Source organism: Dermacentor andersoni, chromosome 10 (genome assembly GCF_023375885.2).
Source record: "Dermacentor andersoni chromosome 10, qqDerAnde1_hic_scaffold, whole genome shotgun sequence".
NCBI classification, from domain to species: Eukaryota; Metazoa; Arthropoda; class Arachnida; order Ixodida; family Ixodidae; genus Dermacentor; species Dermacentor andersoni.
In genome coordinates this window covers 103,862,890-103,884,635 of record NC_092823.1, presented here as the reverse complement: position 1 = coordinate 103,884,635, position 21,746 = coordinate 103,862,890, and the positions used below count along the sequence as shown (strand labels likewise).

General features: G+C 44.7%; 1 protein-coding gene across 1 annotated transcript in view; it reads left to right on the top strand.

The window, feature by feature from the left end:
• Positions 1-21,746, top strand: part of LOC126544558 (uncharacterized) — a 33,251-nt gene that overhangs the window by 1,990 nt on the left and 9,515 nt on the right. Inside the window, exons 2-5 of the mRNA XM_050191911.3 lie at positions 11,699-11,767; positions 14,267-14,332; positions 19,386-19,433; positions 19,568-19,639. Coding sequence (XP_050047868.1) covers positions 11,699-11,767; positions 14,267-14,332; positions 19,386-19,433; positions 19,568-19,639 — 255 coding nt within the window. The remainder of the gene's footprint in view (positions 1-11,698; positions 11,768-14,266; positions 14,333-19,385; positions 19,434-19,567; positions 19,640-21,746) is intronic.

Sequence of the window (21,746 nt, the reverse complement as noted above, 5' to 3'; positions counted from 1 at the left end):
GTCAAAATGTTGACGCCAGCCCTGGATACTCCTTACATGACCGCTGTAAATTATTTTAAGTCCTTTGAACCTCTGTCTCCTTTGAACGTTTGCGAAAGATACGCGTTACGAGAGCAAATTAGCGTGCATACAGGCGGTCCTGGCAACAAAACGAATTTTAAAAGCTGTCGCATAGCAGGCATTCAAGGACATAGCATCGACAGGATAAAGCCGGCTCGGAGACGTCGCGGAGCTGAATGTGACCCGAGCAGCACGCCGCCCCACTGTTCTTGGCAGAAAAACACGGAAACGAGCTATGTAGAGGTGCCCGGCTCCTATCCTGATGATTCCAGACACGATGGAAACTCTCTACGGCTCGACGAAGCATTTCCTCCTATGGTTCCTTTGTTGTCGCTTTATTTTTATTTTCTGGACATCATTGATTCTGGGCGCTCGTATTTTTCCCCCTCGGTTGCTCACAGTGCATGACCAAGCGTTGTTTCGGGACATGGAGCGTGGCGGGCTCCTTTCTTTAAATGGCGCAGCGCTGGGTTTCCCGTCGCTGATGGATACACGATGCCAGATTTTGTTACGTACGCGTTTCCAGTAGTATAGCTAAGTGCTCAGACGTTCCTTCGCGAACACCATCTAAACTTGACCATAATTAATACTTCGGCCAAGTCTTTACTAAGGCACGTCGCGCAGACAGCAACCTGTGCCAAAAATTTTGTCCCGTATTCTTTCAACCAGCAGTTCGCAGTATCCTGTAGAAATGTTCGTAGAATGTCGGGAAATAACTTCTCTTCAAATCACTCCAAGCTCATTTCAACTCTATTTATTATAGCTTTCAGCCTTGAACCGGTGTTTGCAGGTAGAGTGCCAGCAAAGTGAGAGCCACATGTTAGAGTGTTCCCTTTAACAGTGGGCACCACTGTGTGCCATGTATACAGAGAAAACAAGAATGGTCGCCGGCAATAACATTAGTATACTTCAACAGGTAGCTTTACCAAGTAGCTTAATGAATTCTACGAACACCACTACAGTGGCGTTTTTAGAGAGACAGCTCTTTAATGCACACTGGAGAGGTTTTCTTAGCACTCAACTCCAGACAGGTATGATGAATATGACATCGCATGCATAGTGTACGCCACAGATACGCAACAAACACAACACAAAACACACAGTAATAAAACCAAAGTATGCCATTCGGACCAGTGTCTCTAAGGAAAGCTAAAAGAGCCTTAGTTGCGAGAGATGCACAGGCGACGTCTGTCCATGGACTGAGTACTTGTCCCAGCCCTTTGAGGAATATTCATGCGTACGCTACGGCTGCTCTCGGCAATGTAGAATAACCTGCAAGCGTAGGTTAAGTGGGCAATGTCTTGCCGCATGGTGCGCGCAGGGCACAATAATTATGCAACATGTACCACTCATTGATTGCCCTAGCAAGAACTTCACTTGAACAGTCATTATGTAAAACAGTACCTAAGCCAAGCTCCACTCTGTAAGTGCCAAAGTGCTAGAAAAATAGCAATAGCAATCCACTATTGCAGAAGGTTTGACCTCAAGGCTGGTCGAAATTTTTCGTCTGGAAAGAAGGTTTTTTTTCCAAGGAAAGCAGCGTTTTCTTTGCAACAATGTCCTTCTCTTCTCTACACCGAACATTTCACAATGACAGTTCCCTTTGCTATGGAGATGGGTAGTGGGGTGGCACTGACAGGAAATTGGATGTCAACGTCAGTTACTTCAACAGTCTCGTGGTGTTTCAACAAAGTTTCACTGCCTCCAAAGATGGTGGCTCTTGACTTGAAACGTGTCAGTTGACCAACTTCCTACTGCCCCGCAATATACGTTTTCTTTTTATCTTTCCTTGAATTTATGCAGTGATAGCTATATCTAGACCCTTCACGACATGATTCAATGCCTAAGTTATTTACACCTCCGAGACCAGAAGAACGTAAGAGAGCGTATCGTCGCTTCAAACTTCATTTACGCATGAATTGACAATGTCGTCATGTTTGCCTTTTGCTCGTTGTGTTATACTGAGCGAGTAAATCAAATCGTAAGTAGCGACTAAAGTCAACAAAACTGTCAGTTGAAGGGAAAATCTACTCTTCAGGATGACTGCCATTTTTTCTCTTAAAGCTACATTAAGGCGGCCGTTGAAACAACACCGCGATAGATGAACATGCCGGTAACCTTAGATGTAAGAAGGAGACTTGCCAGGATTGTACAGGCCGAAAAGTTCTATAAATGGAGAACACACACCAGAAAATAGAGGTTGTAGGTTTAGCGAAAGTTTGAAAAACTGGTTGGGCAGCTCGAGAAGTATGTCGTTCATGAATTTCTTTTTATTCCTGAATCGTTCGCTTAACATGTGGTATACGTTAGCGTCCTTTTTGCCATGATAGGGCCAGTTGGGACAGGCGACTGTCAGCCTTGACTATTTGCTCTTGCAATTGTCAGGACGGATGAGGCATCATCCTCAGGAAACTTTCCTCGCACTTGGTAGGCTGTGGTGCAGGGAGCAGACACGGCAGGCAATAAGGATTTATTTTTTTATTTCATTTGATTCACTTCTTACCTTAAGCACGTTTTGCCTTATTCTTCCTCTTAAGCTTTTTAAGTGTGTCAGAACTTCTTCAAATGGCCCAAGTCAATATGCCCTTGCGAACGGGAAGGAGAAAAATTAATTATGGGCTTTTCTGTCCCAAAACCACTATATGATTATGAAGCACGCCGTAGTGGTGGACTCCGACTTAATTTCGACCACCGCGAATGAATTAAGGTTCTACTAAATCTAATTAGACCAGCTTTTTTGTAATTCGTCCCTATCGAAATTCAGCCGCCACAGCCGGAATGGTACCCGTAATGTCGAGCTCAGCACTGCGACACCGTAGCCGCTAAGATAACGCGTCGGGTAGGATCCGAGACTACGGTGGTCTGAGCTTTTTCGAAGGGATGATAAAAACGCGAAAGGAAATGAAAATGAAAGGACATGAAAGTGATTATTACAAAATGTGGTCCCCGCAATATATCGGTGCGAAGCCACAATATGTTCAACCCTCTGGGAAACACGTCAATGACGACAACTCCGCACAAGGCCAAGCCAGTCAAGTGTCTACGTAACCATCGTCGCAGTAAAAGGAAATAAAAGGAGGCCCTGGTACACGTAAATACATAATCGCTCACGTCATTCGAACGCGCACGGCAACCTTGTCAGCCTGTCGCTTGTCAACCCATTTCAAAGCCGAACTCGCTTCGAGAAACAGCTACACGAAGCGACCGTAGCTGCACAAGTCCGTGCCGGACCTGACCGTCGTCGAGAATGCGGGGCTCCGTTTCGGCGTCACGTGCTGTGTTCCAACAAGCACATCGAAGAGCTTCGGCACGGATCAATGAGGAAAAAAGAAGTGGTCATGACTGAAGAGGTCGAGGCTCGGGCCACTGTAGACAGACCCACTCCAGAAATGTCATTCCAACGTCGTTCTGCTTTCTTGTGTGCGGCAGAATGGATAACTGGGCTAGTTGGTTTACTTGCATCCTGAAACTGTAAAAGCGCAGAAAGGCAAGAAACGAAGAGAGCGGACAGGACGGAGCGCTTCTTGTATGCGTTCATTGTCTATTACGTCCCTGTGCGTAACCGTCTTCCGTTATCCGAATCTAATATAAGTGGCACTTGTCTATGAGTTTGGTCAAAGTGGGACGTAAATCCCTGATTTGTTCTGAAGCATAACAACTATACAAAAGGGGGTACTTCTTTACATTATCCAGAGAGTGCTTATAATTTAACCAATAGTAGTGACTCTTAATACACAAGGTATGAAAATGTCTGTTCAGAATTGGTTGCAAGAAGTGGACCACTAGGTCAAGGACTGTCCATAGACTGGTCTGTAGGAACTGTCTATGGACACTCTATATATTATAATCTAGAATAACTGTAGCGTTAAGACTGTATAGATGGAGTGCTTCATTAAAATACTCCATGGACATTTTACACACATTTTAGACAATACTTTACAATTGTGAACCCATAATTCAACAGACAGTTTATAGACATTTTTCTATGTATATGAGGAACAGTCTAGAGGGAGGGTGAAGTCATAAGTATATATGCTGTCAATAGATTATTCTGAATTTGTCTATAAAAGATATATAGACCTTACATATAAATTGCTGCACACTTTCTACATACTGTAAGACATTTTTCTAAGGCATACAGTGGAGCATACTCTGTGAAGAAATGGATGGACAACGAAAGAACGTCACTTGCAACTGACAAAGTCAGGTGCAAGTTGTTCTCTTTCCTATCCAGTTATTTCTTTACACATCTTTGTATATTTTCCAGTGTAAAAAGTATAAACCAACTAACGCAGCATCAATAGTGATAGATTGACTGGTTCACCAATTGTGTAGTTGACTGATTGGGCCACATTGGTGGTCTGCTGAATAGGGTTGACCGCAAGTTTGACGTGCCCCGAAATATAGCTACATAAGCGGTTTTGAGAATGTATGATTGAGAACCCTACGAGAATGTAGCCACTGGCTCCGGTAATATAACCTGACACCTTCGGGTTTGGGAGCATGCAGAATGACATGTGTCCACTGAGCCACGACGACAGCTAAAGCAGGACGCAAAAATGACTTCATGGTGTTTCCATCACATGTTATCTTCAGTTTAACATACCTAAGATACAATATGAGTATATACGGCGGTCTACTAGCTACGCAACAAAATAAAAACACACGGGAAACACACGGGTCTCACGGGAATGTCTAAGCGTTAGCTGCAGGGTGGGCTAAGCGTTTTCACTCCCGATCTCGAGCTCTCCGCATCACTTGCGAGTCCGAAGGTCCTGTTTCTTCCAAGACATTTCCGTGTAAAGGGTGTTTGGAGCGTTCTAGTTTAATAAATTATGGCGCTCCTCCCCAACGCTCGAGCACTCTCCGGCTTTCTAAGCGTACACTATGTTGCACAGCCGAAGGCGTTATGACGTACAGTATGGCATGACAGCAGCGGGACGGCGATTATAAAACCATGAGGATAGTATAACGACGACCGCGTGACGACGACGGCTTAAGGACAATGACATGATGACGCGTGTACGGCTATGACGGCGTGACAATTACCGTATGGCGACGACCATGCGCGACGGCTGTGCGACGAAGACGGCTCGATCAGAATGGCATGTGACGAGACTCGGATGACGAAGCTGGAATTACGATGACTGCATGACCGCGACGGCAACACGACGGTGACGTGACAATGCACAACCACGCACTGTATGACGACGATGGCATGACAACGGTTTCGTAATCACGACTGAATGATGACCGCACAATTACGGCGGACCGACGAAGAAGAAACGAGATCGATGAACGTGACCAACATGGTAGGATGACGCTGGCGTGACTACTATGGTAGGATGTCGAGCGTATGACGACGATGGAGTGGGACACCAACTCCGCACATGGCTTGGTGAGGACTGTATGAAGAGAATGAGATGACGAGGGCTACGTACAGAACGGCACGTGAACATGGAAACTGTAGTCTGAAATATCTACGAGATCGGCCCACCACTGTACGTGACGCTAACGGCGCAAAACTGGTGAACAAGCTAAGGAAAGCTAAAGCTTTAAAAGTTAATTTTTACCCGCGAAAAGCCCAGTTAATGTTTAAATGACTACCTGCGTAACCCAGAGGGCGTATCATTCATCTATGAACCAATCGAGCTTAATTCTTGGAAATCCCACCTCCACACAGTGTAATCTTTTTGGAACACCGGTCGTGCTCTGGTTCATAGAATCTTCATAAAAGAAAGCCAGACAAAATGTCCACGTAGACAAGCACACAGCCAGGCCGAAAACCAAACGACGAAGCTCACGTTTCGAGCGCAACAAACGTTTCGCGATAAACCGTGTGACGCCGCCACCAAAGATAGGATCGTGATTGCGAAGAACGGATAAAATTGGGGAACCATGTAGGCAAGCGAAACTGTACATACGACCACGGCCACAGCAGAACGGAGGTAATCATCGATTTCGAGAACGGCAACGAATCTGCGGAGGAAAAAAATACGACAAAAGCAGATGCGTACCTGAGCTTGCTTAGATGAAGCAAAAGCACTTCCCCAAAAAAATTGTTTCTAGGAACTCTGGCGCTAAAATCGGCAGAAGCTTCAAATATGGCGGTTCCACCAGCACGCAAACGTTAGGGTAGCGGATGAATACTTCGTGAATCTGTCTTCAAACGGCTTTCTGTCTTTACAAATTGATCGTTTTCCGCAATATGTTGCACTCTAAATCCAAAAATGCGCAATATACCTCAGCGCAAAGCATTTTTGCCTTGACAACTTTCGGAAATCTACGATCCCTTGAGCACTGAGGAAAATAATAAGCACAATAAATAATCAATCAATCGAACAAAGAACTCTTTTCATCAAAACAGAACACTTGCCCTGAAAAAATGTGACAGGGAAAGAAGCTGCTATATGACAGCTTGACAGAGCCTAGCCAGCCATCGGCAGTGAATACAGGGTACGGCATCTCATAATCTTTAGCATAACAAGTTATAAAAAGATAAGCAAACATAAAATGTGATCTCAAACAATTGTTACACCGTCGCAAGGTTGTACCACAGTGGACGCAGTGCCAGTAGATGTGTACGAGTACTAGTAAACAAATTTATTTATTTACTGTTACTTATGCAAGTAATATGACGATTTCGACACACAAATGGATTGTGCACGGTGGAATACAGAAATGTACTTTAAGAGATGCGTATGACATAAGAAAATGCCACGAGTACTTCAGAAGCTACATCACTGAAGATTAGATAAATCCTTGTAATATACCCACCATTCCCATGATCTTCAACTATCGCAGCTCCATAGTTTTTTTACAGAGAAGCTGTTAACCTCTCCTTGGTAGGCAATTTTCGTGTCCGTGGGCAAAAATAGGGGCCGATCACGGACGTAATGCAATACCGGGCCGACCCGCCATGTAGCTGGAGCAGGCTTCAAGCACTCAGCAGAGTGATGCGAAAAGTACATACATTTCTTGGAATCACGCATGCAACATGCAGAACCACATTCATTTCAATAAAGAACAAACACAAAACAAGCCTCCGAACCGCATAATTGTTGATAAGGCGCTCCTGATAACAATACAAAGCACGTAGCGCTCCCCGCATGCGTTTCCCGGTAAAGGTTACTGCTGTGCTCAGGCTGCCGCGGCAATGGTAGCTTGCGGCGTGTGTAGTGACGTCACTAGCCTTTCGTAAATAAAAGAACAAGTCTAGCAACTGATTTTATTGCTGTTGCAGCACCTCTATGGGTAGGCGACGCATAGTTATAAGACTCCCGAGGAGCGGCGTGAATACGAGGAGCGGCAAAGGGAAAAAGAAACGGCAATACGACCAGCAGTGGTGTGCCGTCAATATTACCATTGCTCTAATTTACCATTACTACCATTACTCTAAACAATAAAGCATTCCATACCTCTTCGGCAAAACGTCCCAGAGGGCATGTCCGGCTTCGCTGGACATCCCCTTCCTCAGGGCCGGGATTGGCGAGTCAACTTTTTTAGCACTTTTTGTAGCTACTTCTATGCAAAAGCAGATGCGCATCATACCAGGGCGCAGACATAGCAGACGACATACTAGTTCTACTTTCTCTCTCTCTCTCTCTCAACTGGAGTAAGCGCTTGGTCGCTACCCACTCCAACACCTCAAGCCCAGATTGCATTTCGCACGTCTATACCTGTACACTTATATGTGCGGTACATAGTAGCCCCCGAAAGTATGGAGCTCCTAACATAAATTACTAGAGGCGGTAAGGGTCTAGGGAAGCTGCAAGTTTGGCATTCCGGCTGATTTAGAATGATTTGGAGGCTTGCCTAAACAAGCACGATGATTATACAAATCCACATCCCACCCAACCATTCCAATTGTAGCGTCAGTGCTCCCTCTGTGTTTTCTACGAAACTACCCAAAAGCAGACGTGCGCCGTATCAGGGCGCGGATGTAGCAGACGACGTATACTGATTCAGCTTTGTTCCTCCTCCCCCCCTCTCTCTCCACAGAAATAAACACCCGCTCACGACGCGTCCGCATGCCTTACGTGCAGACTGCATTTCCCCCGTCTCTGCCAGCATACACGTGTACGCGACGGTGGTTGTCGCGGAGAAGCGTCCCGACGACCGGCCAGGCGGCCTAGATAGATACGCCGTATAAAGCAAACATACGACGCACCGAGAGCCAGGGGCAAACGTGTCCCAATATGGGTGATTCTGAGGCTCCCGCTTCGCCAGGAGGCGCGTCTTCGCCGCAAGAGGAAAGAAACGGCATCGCGCGCCCTTGTTTATCGAGTTACACATCGCACGTTCCCTCTTTATCTGTAGTAAGGTGCAGCGCTGAGTGAACGGAAGTATAGTCTCGACCAATATGGCGCGTGAAGTCTGAGCAGACGTCTGCTACCAGTACTAATCTCGGGCCGCCTAATTTTCACTGAGTAAGCACAGACCATTTCTGCAAGTATGTTTCCATTTAGTGAGTGGAATTATCTGGAACAAAATCAATATGTCCAATTCGCTCACTTGAATTTATGAAGAAGGACAATAAAAGGGACATAATGTAACAGAGGCAAAAAGAACCTCGACAGCACAGAGAGCCGACGCTAGAAGATAGTTGGAAAAAGTGCGAAACAACAGCACAAGAATAGACAACACCAGAGGCCGCTTACTAACAAGTTTATAGTAGTTAGTCTGCGCCCTGTGTTGGAAATTATTGGCCTGTTGCGTCGCGCTGTTGCCAAGAGTTCTCGTAATGCACCAGCAAGCTCGGTTTCTAACCCTTCTGCTAGAGGATATTCGTTCCACATGGGTTACATTTATAAAATGTAAAGCTTTTGCAAATGTGTCCCACTTCGTTAAAGGAACCTTGATGGAACGAGATTAGAAGAGAGAAAAGGAGCATCTTTTCAAGGAAACGCAGAGAGTGTGGTTCTGCATTTAGAGCCTGGACAGAAAATAAAATAAGGGTATCCTTTTTCGTTGCACCTCCAGCAGTGCGTACAATTCTTTGTCCTACATGGTAACACTCGCGTAATCTCATTATTTCGTATTTGTGAAGAGGAAAAAAAAAGAGAATTTAACATTCTGTGGTTAGCATAAGAGAACGGCACAAGTGCAGACTCAATGCATAGAAACAGCTAAGCTTTCGAATATTTCTCTAAACTACGCAAAGTTGGACTTGTTGGTATGGGGTCGTTGTGGGACTACGTTCGCAGAAAGTGCACGAGATGGAAAATGTAGACATGCCGAAAATAGCGCCGACTCTTGACACATGCTTTAATCGAAAAATTACAGACGATGTGGAAACACGTCGTCATGTTACTATGTAACTTCTCTGTTACAATTTATTATGTTTGTTTCTTTACTGAACCTTCAGTGGAGTGAGGCTCGGCGCTCGTTTTTACTGTGTCTACCTTTCCGTCTAGTGTATTTTCTGCGGCACCATCGCGCAAGAAAATAATGTTGCACAAGAAAAGCCTCTATAGCCTTTCTAAAGATAATAACGCGCTACCATAGTTTCAATTTTTTAGGTTATTTGTTAACTGATCTCTAGTTGCCTAAAGTCACGCTGTGTGATACATTATAGCTAATATAACACTGAGAAGCTGTCCCGACCGAGACGCCAAACGTAGATTGAAATATCGAGTATACAGAGTCACAGTGTAGAAATGAAAAGAAAAAAAAACAGTTATTGGCTTAAATAACACAACTTCAATTTGCAAAAATAATATTTAAGTGCAAGAGTCATTCGTTTGTGTTCCCATTGCAAAATTCCGCCGTTTTAAATAACGAAAGCCATAAAACCAGCGCCCTTCCCTCCGTACCGTAAAATGTCAGCCGCATGTTATTTTCAAATTTTCTGAAACATGGCATACGATAGCACTGCTTTATGTTGGCCTCTGGTGACTGTCCCAAGCGTGATTCGCGTACTCGCATTGCCTCCAAGATCGGCACGCACGATATCGGAGGTCATGGTGCTTGTCGGCCTTTCGAACGCTGCGCCGTATTCGAGTACCGGTTCGTGCAGCCACATACGAAGTGCAGATATTTTTTTTTTTCTCTGGAACGCCGGAGGATGTCCAATTATCAACTGAGATTCTGCGCAACCTACAAGCGAGCAGCGTAGCTAACGAAAAGAAATTAAGGAAAGGAAGTTAAGCAGGGAGGAAGAGTTCCATTTTTAGACCTTGCTTCCTTTTCGCATGTGACGTTTTCTTTCTTTCCGTTTTTTTTTTTTTTTTTTTGCTTCGAGACCACCTTTGGTGTTGTTGCATATACGGAACGCACTCAGTCGTTGTTCGTCGTAATGTGCGAGGCTTTCACATCTTTCCTTGAAGTTACAACCACATGCCTGCGAAGAAAGTAATGAATTATTGATATCGATGATGTCCTATACATTTGTCAGTGTACCTTTATCAACGCCTAGCTACCGTCGCTCACAGCTTGTTTTATTAAGAAGTCGTCTTGCTCGGCTTAATATCGATAGATTGTGCTATATGTAAAATTTGTCGAGTTTTTCTTGTCATTTGTTTGTATGCATGTAATCTTTTTTGAAATGTTAAACTAAACGAAGAAATATGACATGCAGTTGGTGAGGCAGCGTTACAATATTTTTGACAGTAATATAACGGGTCGCCGCTCTCCAGCGAATCAATTGCTACAGTAAAGGTTCTGTACCAACGTGACTGTGATTGTTCGATTTACGAAATGTTCGCTCACTTTATGAAATCGCTATACATCGAGGAACTTTTGTTGTGAGTACGTTCGTTGTTAAGCGTTATCGAAATCGTAATGGGGTTCGGCGGCTCATCGTGTATCACACCATGGGGCTGCTTTCTTTTATTGCAATAACAAATATATGCGCACTCCAGGCGCATTTCTGTCGTCGCCGAAGTGTTTAGTATTCAATCCCAGGGCGATATAATCGTCGCCGCGCGCCGTATTCTGTATGCGCGAGTTAAAGCGTGTGAGGATGAGGTGCAATGGCGACTCCATCCCGCACGTGCAAAGGAGGAAAGCGGGGAGGAAGCGCGCCGTCTTCACGTCGTGCGAAAGGCACCGGAGGGGAGGGAGGGGAAGGAGGAGCGCCGTCCTACTACGGCGGCTGCTGCGTACGGCGCGGCTGCGCGGACCCTATTTTGAAATCGATCTGCGATCGGGACAGAGTGCACCGAGTGCTGGTAGTTTAGTGCCATCTGTGTTTTCGCCGCTTAGTTCGCGTTGTAGGGAGAGGCAGCACGAAGGTCAATTCACTCGCTGCTGCTGCCACGCTTCCTTGCTGCAGTGTTCTGACGGCGAGCTTCCGCGGTCATCAAGGGAGGTGCATTCATGTTTGCTTGTAGTAGTAGCGGTTTGTTTGCATAATTACTGTTTTAGTATGCTTTAGTGCAATCTTAGTGCATTTTCCACTATTGGGACTATATGTTCATTTCCTTGCCTCTGCATCGCGCATTGTAAGTGTTTCATCTAAGCCACCATTTGTAATGCCCCATTAGAGGTGTTCTGAGAAAATAAATTGTTGTGATGATGATCACAGGTTTTCAGTTGATCATCATCATCATTATTCTGTTGGAGCATTTACAACGCCTGTTTTGGTGAATTTAAAGGCCTTTTCACAACAGTTTGTGTCTTTTTTTCGTGTTTTCAGATCCAGGAATTCTTTACATCCGACTGGGGAGCATGCGAGCCTCTGAAGAACCCGCTTGTCATACCAGAGGTGAGGAAGGCGTGACTCAAGATCTCTATTAATATATGCGCACACGTGATCGGCTTCTATTTACGTTTATATATTGGCGCGTTTTATAGACGCCGCAGAACAAAACACCGCGAGGCCGCGTGAAAACACAATCTAACACTTTATCGGGGCCAACGTGCGTCCAAAAGACGAGCGACACTCAAATCACAACAATGGCGGCGGGCACAGTCGTAGGTACTCGAATACAATTTCACCGGTTAATTACGCTCGTTATTTATATACGTGCCCCCACACATTCCGGAGTAATCACAGACGCTCACTTGCAATCTACAATGCATGTACAACACCATTCCCGTCACGCACGCACTCTAGTTAGACAAGACCGTCTCTTAAGCTATAGAATCGTTGACATCATTAAAGTAATTTTGGATTTACAGTGACGAACACTGCACCGAACATTAACTTCATAACAGTGTGAATCTGATGAAAAGCGGTGAGGGACAAAAAGCAAGAAAATTTAAGCGTAACAATGTATTGACGGCATACGCCACGATAGGGCGGCTAGAATTAGAAGTAATTAACTGCCACAATACGGCGACGTCTTGAAGAATGCATGTGCCGCACGAGCTACTTTTAAAAATGGACACCTCACTTTTATAAAGCTAATCATAACTGAAACACTTGTAACTTAACGAGAAAAACTAAAGTCTGGTAGGACGCCTTTAACCTGACTTCTATGCATGACAGTCTGCATGCCCTGATACAGTATTTCAGCTGTAATCGGTATCGACAGATGAATGGCGGTTCTCTTCTCTTTTGAAATTTGTCACGCTGTATGGCGGAACCTTATATTGAAAGAAAATCGCGTTTCAGGTTGTCTTTCGCATTATATAAACCTTGTCATTATTGCCTTCATTGACGACGAGTTTCGCTATCATTAAAAAGCCTTAATGTGTGCACGTACGCTTATGCGTATATAGGAACTCTGTCTGTCATTGGTTTGAGGCTAACGGAACTCGGATGTGCAACAATGATGTTCTTCGTGTACCCTCGTCGAGATCAGCCGTCGATCGCACACCGTAATTACGCGCTCACAGGACCAGGATCTTGGAGGCTCACGCTCACTCAATTCTAGTTCTTAAACCCATCGCCACGTGTCGCACAAAGTCGTAGTCGTCCCTTGCTTTGACGTATTCGATTCGAAACGCGGAAGCATAGAGAAAGAAATTTCTTTCTCTATGGCGGAAGCATGTGACAATTATTCGCTCCATCTAGACGCAGAGGCCACGAAAAAATGGCTGTCGAACTTTCTTTTGCGCTTGGTAAACTTGAAATGTATAACGTATTTTGAGTTAGAACGTTCATCTTTACAGCAAGCACGGATTGATATGGCCTCAGCAGGGCGCCTCGATTAACGATCGAACGATGTGTGGTGGTGTATTTTGCGAGCGGCCACTCACAGGTGCGTTTGTGCCATTGAACCGTGCCGTCCGCGTCAGAAGTTGCAAAATACGAAGGAGTAAAGGAACTGAGACGACTGCGCGTTGGAAGCTCAGCAATCCTCGTGTCCTGTATGTTACTCCTTTTCTTGGTATTCACTGTTACAAAGCGCTGTCAGCAAGATGAACCAACTCTACCAAACGAAGGTAATGTTACATAATGGTGCTTCTCTATTTTGCTGCATTCGTAAAAACCCTAATAAGTAAATGCGCAACAGCAACAACAACAACAACAACGGCCGACAAAGGTGAAACTTTACTGTCATCAAGAGAGAAGGGTGTACTTCGCAATATCGTAGGCGCAAAGTAATTATTGTCTTCAATGTGTAGTCAATTAAATTTTATTCCTCCCTGCCATTCAGTGACGCGTGACGTCCGAGATTCCCGCAACCTTGCATCCAGGCGTCTGTCTTCGCGATCAGTAGGACGTCAAACACATTTTTTAGGGTTTTTATTAATGCTTTACAACCTGTTGTTACTACGTGCATTATTTTAAAGGGCGCCTGTTAAGCACCCCAGTAAAATCATTTCCGTTTGCTTTAGATAAGAGCAACTATGATATAGGAAATAAATATCTAGCCTACTTGCTCACAACAGATTACAAAATGAGGACTAAAAACACTATAGGCAAAAATTGTTAAAAAAAAAATTAAATTATGGGGTTTTACGTGCCAAAACCACTTTTTGATTATGAGGCACGCCGTAGTGGAGGACTCCGGAAATTTCGACCACCTGGGGTACTTTAACGTGCACCTAAATCTAAGTACACGGGTGTTTTCGCATTTCGCCCCCATCGAAATGCGGCCGCCGTGGCCGGGATTCGATCCCGCGACCTCGTGCTCAGCAGCCCAACACCATAGCCACTGAGCAACCACGGCGGGTGCAAAAAAAAAAAAAAAAAATGTTGAAAATCTCACTTATAATTAACACAAACACTTATTGCAAGGTTGCGTCACCTTTGACCTCCGGGAAGAGTGATCCTTGATGTCACCGTTGTGAATTATTTGTCTTCCTCTAACAGATGAGTGATCCTCAGACCTGGATTCGGTGTCAGAAGCACCTTCCAGAGCATCCCAGTGATATCGAGGTACGTACTGTCAAAAGTTGTTCCGAGAAAAAACACGTTTTTGCACCTACCTCGGCAAATGATATGTAATAATGTCTCAGTGCAACACAAAACTCTACTCAGACAAATAAAAATGAAACAATGAGGTTTTTAAACTTCGAACAAGGGTGTTGGTATCCACGATGAACTAAATTTTCTATAAAGCATTGTTTTTTTCATTAAACTATTTAAATGTGAAGGGCCCTGAAGTTTATCTGTTCGTAACGTGCGAGGTGGTTGTATTCTTTATATAAGGGACCTAAAGGCTGTGTATCATTTTGTGTAGAACTGCCAACTGACCACGCCTCTACCGATTTGGAAAAGTTTCCGTCGCATCGAAGTTTAAAGGCTATCAGTTGTATACGAGTAACAAGGTACGAGAGAACGATGCCTTCGGGGCGCACAAATATTGCCGAAGTCTTCCATCAAAGCATTCCTTCGAGCCAACGGATATCGAATATTCGAACAACAGCATTCGAATATCGTGCAGATACATGCACAGCGATGAGCAGAGTTAAGGTGAACGCGCGAGCACGTGAGCATGCTCCGTCAAGCGCCCGCGTTGCCAGCGTGGCCGCACATCGAAGCGAGCCTGAGCCGGCGCAATGATGCCTGAGGGCATCATTGCGCCTGCTCAGGCTCGCTGAAGCGTCGCCTCGTGTCGTCTGCTTCAGTTTTTGGACTTGCCAAGCCTGCGTTGCAACAAAAACAATCCTACTTTCAAAAGTACGTCGCCGTCGCTGGAAAGCCAGCTTTGTGTCTGTGCACAGCGTGTAAAAGGTCGGGGGTTTCATCAGCTCGAGCGTTAATAATATGCATAGACGTCGTTGCGCTTATCCGTGGAAAAAAAAAAAAAAGCAGTTTCGCCTCTCTCGTTACCTCCCAGATGGTTTCAAAGGGAACCAAATTATTTTCACTCAAGGGAGAATAGCTTGCTCCAGTCGGTGGAGCTGATTTGGCAACGTACGGGGAGGGGAGGAGTGTTCGAGGGGTGGAGGCTTGACAACTAGAACCCGGCTAGTGCAGAACTGCTGTTAACGAACTTTCATTCACAATACGACACAGGCTAGAGGCGCCCGAACAATGTAGCGGATGGCCCGAAGCCATGCCTCCAGGCGTTACTGCACCTCAGCTGGTTTGTTTTGTCGCGCAGCAACGGCGGCTGCTCTGGCGCTCCGCGGAGCCCGGTCACGTGTTCGTTGCCAACACGTGCCAACAGATATATGCAGTTAGTAATAGCGTCCTTGACTTGATTAATCCTCTAAGAAACGGTTCCTCCGGGATGAGCGGCTACTGCAAAGAGGATACTGAAGAAGTGTAGTCGAAAAAATGTAAGTGAAGCCCGGAGTGACGCAACATGAATGCCGTAACAACCTACAACTTATGTATACTTGCTGCGCGTCCTACAGGATGACGTAATTGATCTGCTATCAGTTCCACGAGTAAGCGGTATATCAATACAAAGGCTCCCGTCCCACCATTTGTGTGGATGACCGCACTTCCACAAGGTTCGAAAGCGAGAATACTTCTAGACATAAGCAGGATTTCTTCAGTTATACGCAGCATTTTCTTGATTATAAAAGAAATATTTCATGTCTAACGTCATTTTGGATCCGTTGTGGTTCAGTAACCATATACGAGGGCAAATCCGAAAGTCCTTGTCCCAATTTTTAATAGCCAACATAAGGTACGTACAGGTAATTACAAATATACGTACGTGCAGTTACGTGCCTTACACTATTTTTCCGCATAGTCCCCACACCGGTTCAGACCCCCATTTGTCCCATCGCAGCACTAAACTTGAGATGTCCCATGTCGTCAGTCAGTGACGCATGCGGTCTCCCCGAACGCTAATTGTCATGCAAGTCTTCAAGCCTTTTGCGAGCTCACAGCACCATGAACCCACACTTCTCAAAGCTAGACGCCATTCCCCATACGTGGGCTGTATTTCCCTGTGGATTTCGATAGGCACTCGTCCCCTGCTACATAGAAAACGACTAACACTTGGTTGCTCGTATGCCGTTGGCGTGTGAAGCACAACCGCCATCTTCAAGAACTGACAGCAGCGCCGTGCCGCGGAGCTACCAGCAGATAAGTCCGGGCCAGTCCAAGAAAGGTTCACCGCTGGGAATGAATATGCTGACTTCCCATATACAGCCGCAATTTGGCTAAAAAATACGGGGACAATGACTCCCTGATTCGCCATTGCACAAACGGCAAGATGAGCTGCTGTAAACCCGACTATCCCAACACACGGTTGAGAAATTACGCCTGCCCATTTCCCCATGTAGTGCGCATACACATGCAACACACAAACATACTAGATCAATTAAGAATGTAAATGTAAGCAAAGAAAGTAAAGCTGAGACATGTTGCCCATTGCACAGGCAATAAACAACAGTCCATACCACTAAGCAATAAAAGCACAGATATATATATATATATATATATATATATATATGTAATCAAAGAGAAGAAAGGGGGTTAACCGAGGGGCCCTTTTGTTGGCTTTTTATGATATGACTATATATATATATATATATATATATATATACACAGTTCACAACAACATAAATCTGCAAATCAGGCAGATCAGTTAATTTGGTTACATGCACATAACGAATCTTTATGCTGTGAACGCTTATATCAGCAATATTAATAGAGCTATAACATATTGTGTTCATTGCTCTAACAGGCAGCTTTAGCTCGGGGGCTGCGCTCTAAATACGTAGGAACGAATCAATCATTTCTTTTCGGCCACCAGTGCAATGACTTTGATTAAGTTTGTTGCATAATAGAAAGAATGAAACATTAGCAACTGTAGAAAGCATTTTTTTTATTTAGGACTTGAAATATATTTTATAATAATTATTGAAATCTACGGAACTTGCAGAAACTATGAAATTTACAACTGTGTTATTCAGTAATAAAAAACGACATCATAATTCTACAAATATCTCGTAATAATAAATTGACAGCCGACAAAACTTATGTCTTACCCACTGCTCTGTGCAATACCAAATTGATATGTGAGTGGGACTAACATTTGCAAAACCCTCATATACATTTAACAAATTCATGTAAAGTGTAAATTTATTTGTCAAATTTGTTCACTTCAGGTGCATTAACGAATGGAGTTTACAGAACTGCGATATGTTTTTGATGCAGGAAGCACACTTTTTTAAACATTAAGCTTCCATCGTTAAACTGACCATATGAACTGATCATTTTCTTTCAACTTCTGAAAAAAATTGCAAGAGCTGGTTAAATTTCTGCTCCCTATAGTCACTAGAATTTGACTTCCTCAAACGCAACAAATTTTATTCATGTTGCCGCACGGTTTGTGTGATAAAACATTTCTGCGTTTTACGTGTATTTGAACAGGTGACATAGAGTTCCCGAGCTAAATCTTCTTAATTCTTGCGAAGGTAGAAGCCGCGACTAATAAATCAAACCAATTAATTAAAACGCAATGACGTGCCCATCATGCTTCCGTGTTAGCGCCAAACTGCTCGGTTTTTATCATGGCTTGAAATAAAGACGTCGGAATTGTAATGTATTTTTTTAATTATTCTTATTCACGTTGTAGAAGTTGTTGGTGCGCAATTACGGCACCGGCTGCTCCTTGTGCCTTGAACAGGTTAAGACAGATCAGCCTGTTTCACGTGCTTGTGAGTTTGCACAGCGTCTTTCGGAGCTACGACTTCTGCAAATGTGTAAACTTTGCATCGCAATTTCGCGCCTACCCGATCGTGATGACTGATATTTTGCATTCTCTAGGGCCTTCTGCGGTAAGGCTTAAATACTCTTTGCGCACGCTCACGCTGTCCGCTTTGGCGGTAACGATCTAAAACAAACTGGACACTGTTTTCGTGAAACATTTTCGTGTGTGGGCCCGTTAGATCATCGTGAAAAACAATTTAGGCAAGCAATCAACAGTGACGGGTCTGACAATCCGCGTTGTTGTTGGTTCCCAGTCCATGCCACATGTACGAATTCGCAAACAATCTCAGCGCCTCCGAAAATCTAAAAAAAAAAAAAACATCGGGCGAAACTTACATGTGGTGACAATTAATGTATGCGAATACTCAAAACATGTCGTGTGCTGTGCACTGTGCTACAGCCGAGCTGCTCTCTTGCGCTTCCCTGTGCACTCGCTGCGCCATGTAGCGGGGTTGACGCGAAGTCTGCTCATGCGTACCGAATGGCACATACCTACTGACCCAAGTGGTGTCAATGAGGTTCACTGAAGAGCTGCACATACTCAGCTGTACTTACACCCAGTGGCCTCTGTCGCACATATCCAGTGACACATACCCATGGGAACGGCCCACATTTTTTAGACTACGTGCACCGTTTTCGTGATCGTCGCATAGTTTTGGTTGGGGTTTGACAGCGGGAAAGAAATTAGCGTGACAATCCCAAGAATAATGTCTGCACTGAAAGCGCAAACACGAGATAACCAATGTCGCACCTACGGCACACTTGCGGCATTTGCGTATTGCAGTCGCAAAAAATTTGCAGCTTTGAAATCACAGGCGAAATCGCACCTTCTGATACGAGCTTTAAACACATAGTTTTGTACACTCACGCACAGTATTTGCGTACGTAGAAGAATAGTTAATGCATCCGCAATGATATTGTAATGTAGCGGTCAAAACAACGCAAAGAGACTGTAGAAGAAACAACGCGGGTTAAAGTGAAAGCATCACACAATTTGCAAGGCAACAGTACAATTGAGAAACGTTATTACGAATAAACGTCTTTGTGCATACTTTTTTTTATGGGCAGCCCAACAATAACGCTGTCGTGAAGGAGCCTTTTCAATGATATCAAAGCCCGCTTTTGAACCGCACTTTTTGCCAATGGCCAAATAAAGCCAAATGATATCTGTAACGTTCTTGACATATGATCTAATTGCACAAGTGACATTTTAAATACATTGTATGCGGTATAAAAACGTGTAAAGGAGAATGCTGTACCTATAGATCCTCGACGAACTCACATTCTGTTGTGCTTGTTTCGGTGTACGCAGGAATACCTCCCAAGGCTTAGCAGATGCATGCTCAAGAGCACTGGATGGGTAAGAACCATTGCCTGTCCATCGCAATCTTTTCTTGAAAAACTTCGTTGGCCCGTTTGCATCGCTCGTCTGCAGAGCATCACAATGCAAATTTTTTTATTTTATTCAGAGATGCTTTTTCTTTTCCTTCGCAGGTTCGAAGCAACGGAAACATGAACCTGAGCAAATACCTTCAGTACCTCAGTCTCCTCGGCCTTGACAATGAGGTGAGCAGCGTTGCATGCTTTAGATCAATGACGTCCATGTCCGAATTCAAATGTAAGTTTACGGCAGAGTGCGCAATGCCGTTCATGGCCAAATGCAAGGGCGAAATCATGCCACGGTGCATAATGATGTCGACAACCAAATGCAAAGGAAAAATTATAGCAGAGGGCCAATGGCATTCATGATCAAATGTAACGGCGCTGTCAAGGCCCAGCGCACAATGACTTTCTTGGCTAAGCGAAAGGCAAAGTTATAGCACAGCACACGATGAAGTTAATAACAAAATGCAAAGGCAAAATTATGGCACAGCGCACAGCCATATACACGACCAAATGCAAACGCGAAATCATGGTACTGCACACGGTGATGTCCATGACCAAATGCAAAGACAAAATTATGGCACAGCATGCAATGATGTTCAAGAATAATTCAAACGCAAAATCGCAGCATATCGCGTCCGCTGATACTCATCTCAATTCTAGACACTGCGTGCAACTGAGAGTCATTGAGCAAAGCATTGTGCCGTTCAAGCAAAGAGCAGTCGCCCTGCATTGCTTCTGTAAACGTTCGGTTTGTCGCATGACTATAGTTAGTACATGGCAGTGGAGCTACCATGTACCAACATGTCATTGGAATGGTATATGACATTGGAGCTGCTTAGCGCAGTCGTGGTTTCTGGAATGTGGTGTCTGCGTTATTTTTCGTTATTAAGCAAACAAATACAATATATTGTCACAATACAATACGAGAGTTGTTGCGATGTCAGGGATGCAGTAAAAACAAGTATCGGTCATGTTTAGGCAAGAAAAAAAAAACAATTATTTGAGCACTGCACACTTTCACCGTGGATTTGTAATCTCCTGGAGAGGCGTGTGCAAAAGCAACTTTCTGACACGTATATCCGCCTGAGCACACTGCTATTACGGGACTAAATTCGCGCATTCTTAGATGTTCTCCGGCTTGGTGACGCACTAAAAAAAATCAATTCTCCAGAATCTGTAAGCACCAAACAGAAGTATATATAGGACAGTGCAAAGAGAAAGTACTCGAAAACATTTTTAAAAAAACATTTTGCTAACTTGGTAAATGAAAAGAAAAGCCCCGGTAAGTAATTTCGTTCCGCTTCCAGAGTAGGGGTGTTTTCGTTCTAGTGAATGTTGTGTTTTCATTCGCCAGAAGACAGTGTCCGTATAGCCCACAGTAGTGCACCTGCATTTGTGCGGTCACCTGTAGTCCAAAAAGGAAATCGGCAGACGTAAAAATATGATAGAAAGATCACATTGCAAGGTCTCCCTGATGTAGCACATTTGTCTCTCTATGCCGACAACTTGCCCCGTTCCGGACACCGAAAGAGTGCGAAGATATGTATGATTCAAAGCGAGCCTTCAATCTCACCCTCGTTTCTTCTCAACGTCCCGGTTTGCTGCAAGTTACTACTTATTTCGGGTACCGCCTGCGCACGTGACTCTTTCGTCACAAATGAGCGATCAACAGCCAGGGTGTAGCCCTGTATGGAGGTGCGTTGACACACTTCCATAAACGCGCGCATCTCCAAGCTCGGTGGTGTGAGGAAACACAACTTCTTTTTCAAACACGACCCGAATTGCTCATCCTGCCTCGGCAGCTAGCCCTCCCCGACCTCTTCATTTTCGCTTCATCTAAGCAACAATTCCACCGAGAATACAACCTCTGATGCTGCGCGCAAAAGTGCTTCTACAAAACCAAGCGACCTGCTACCGAATCTGAAGGCTCTCCAGCCATGATACGAAGCAAGAAGGTAGACAGTAGGGGAGGGCAGTGTTGGCGAGGCGGAGTTCAAGCACTTTCATTAGGGTTAGGTCGAGAACAGCTTTGTGCCGCAACCGCAAGAATTCCGCAGCATCACCGCCGCTGCTGTAGACACACTAACGGTATAACGTACATAAAGCTGCGGCAGCCAACGTATACACCCGCACAAACACAATGAACAGACGCACGCACACCACGATGCGAGGCCTCGCTGAAAGCGCTGACCCCCCCGAGGCTACCAATTATAATGACCCGCCGAACGCCCGAGGGTCGGGTTTGCACAATCGCGACGCATTGATGCCGTGCCGGGAAGGTTATCTC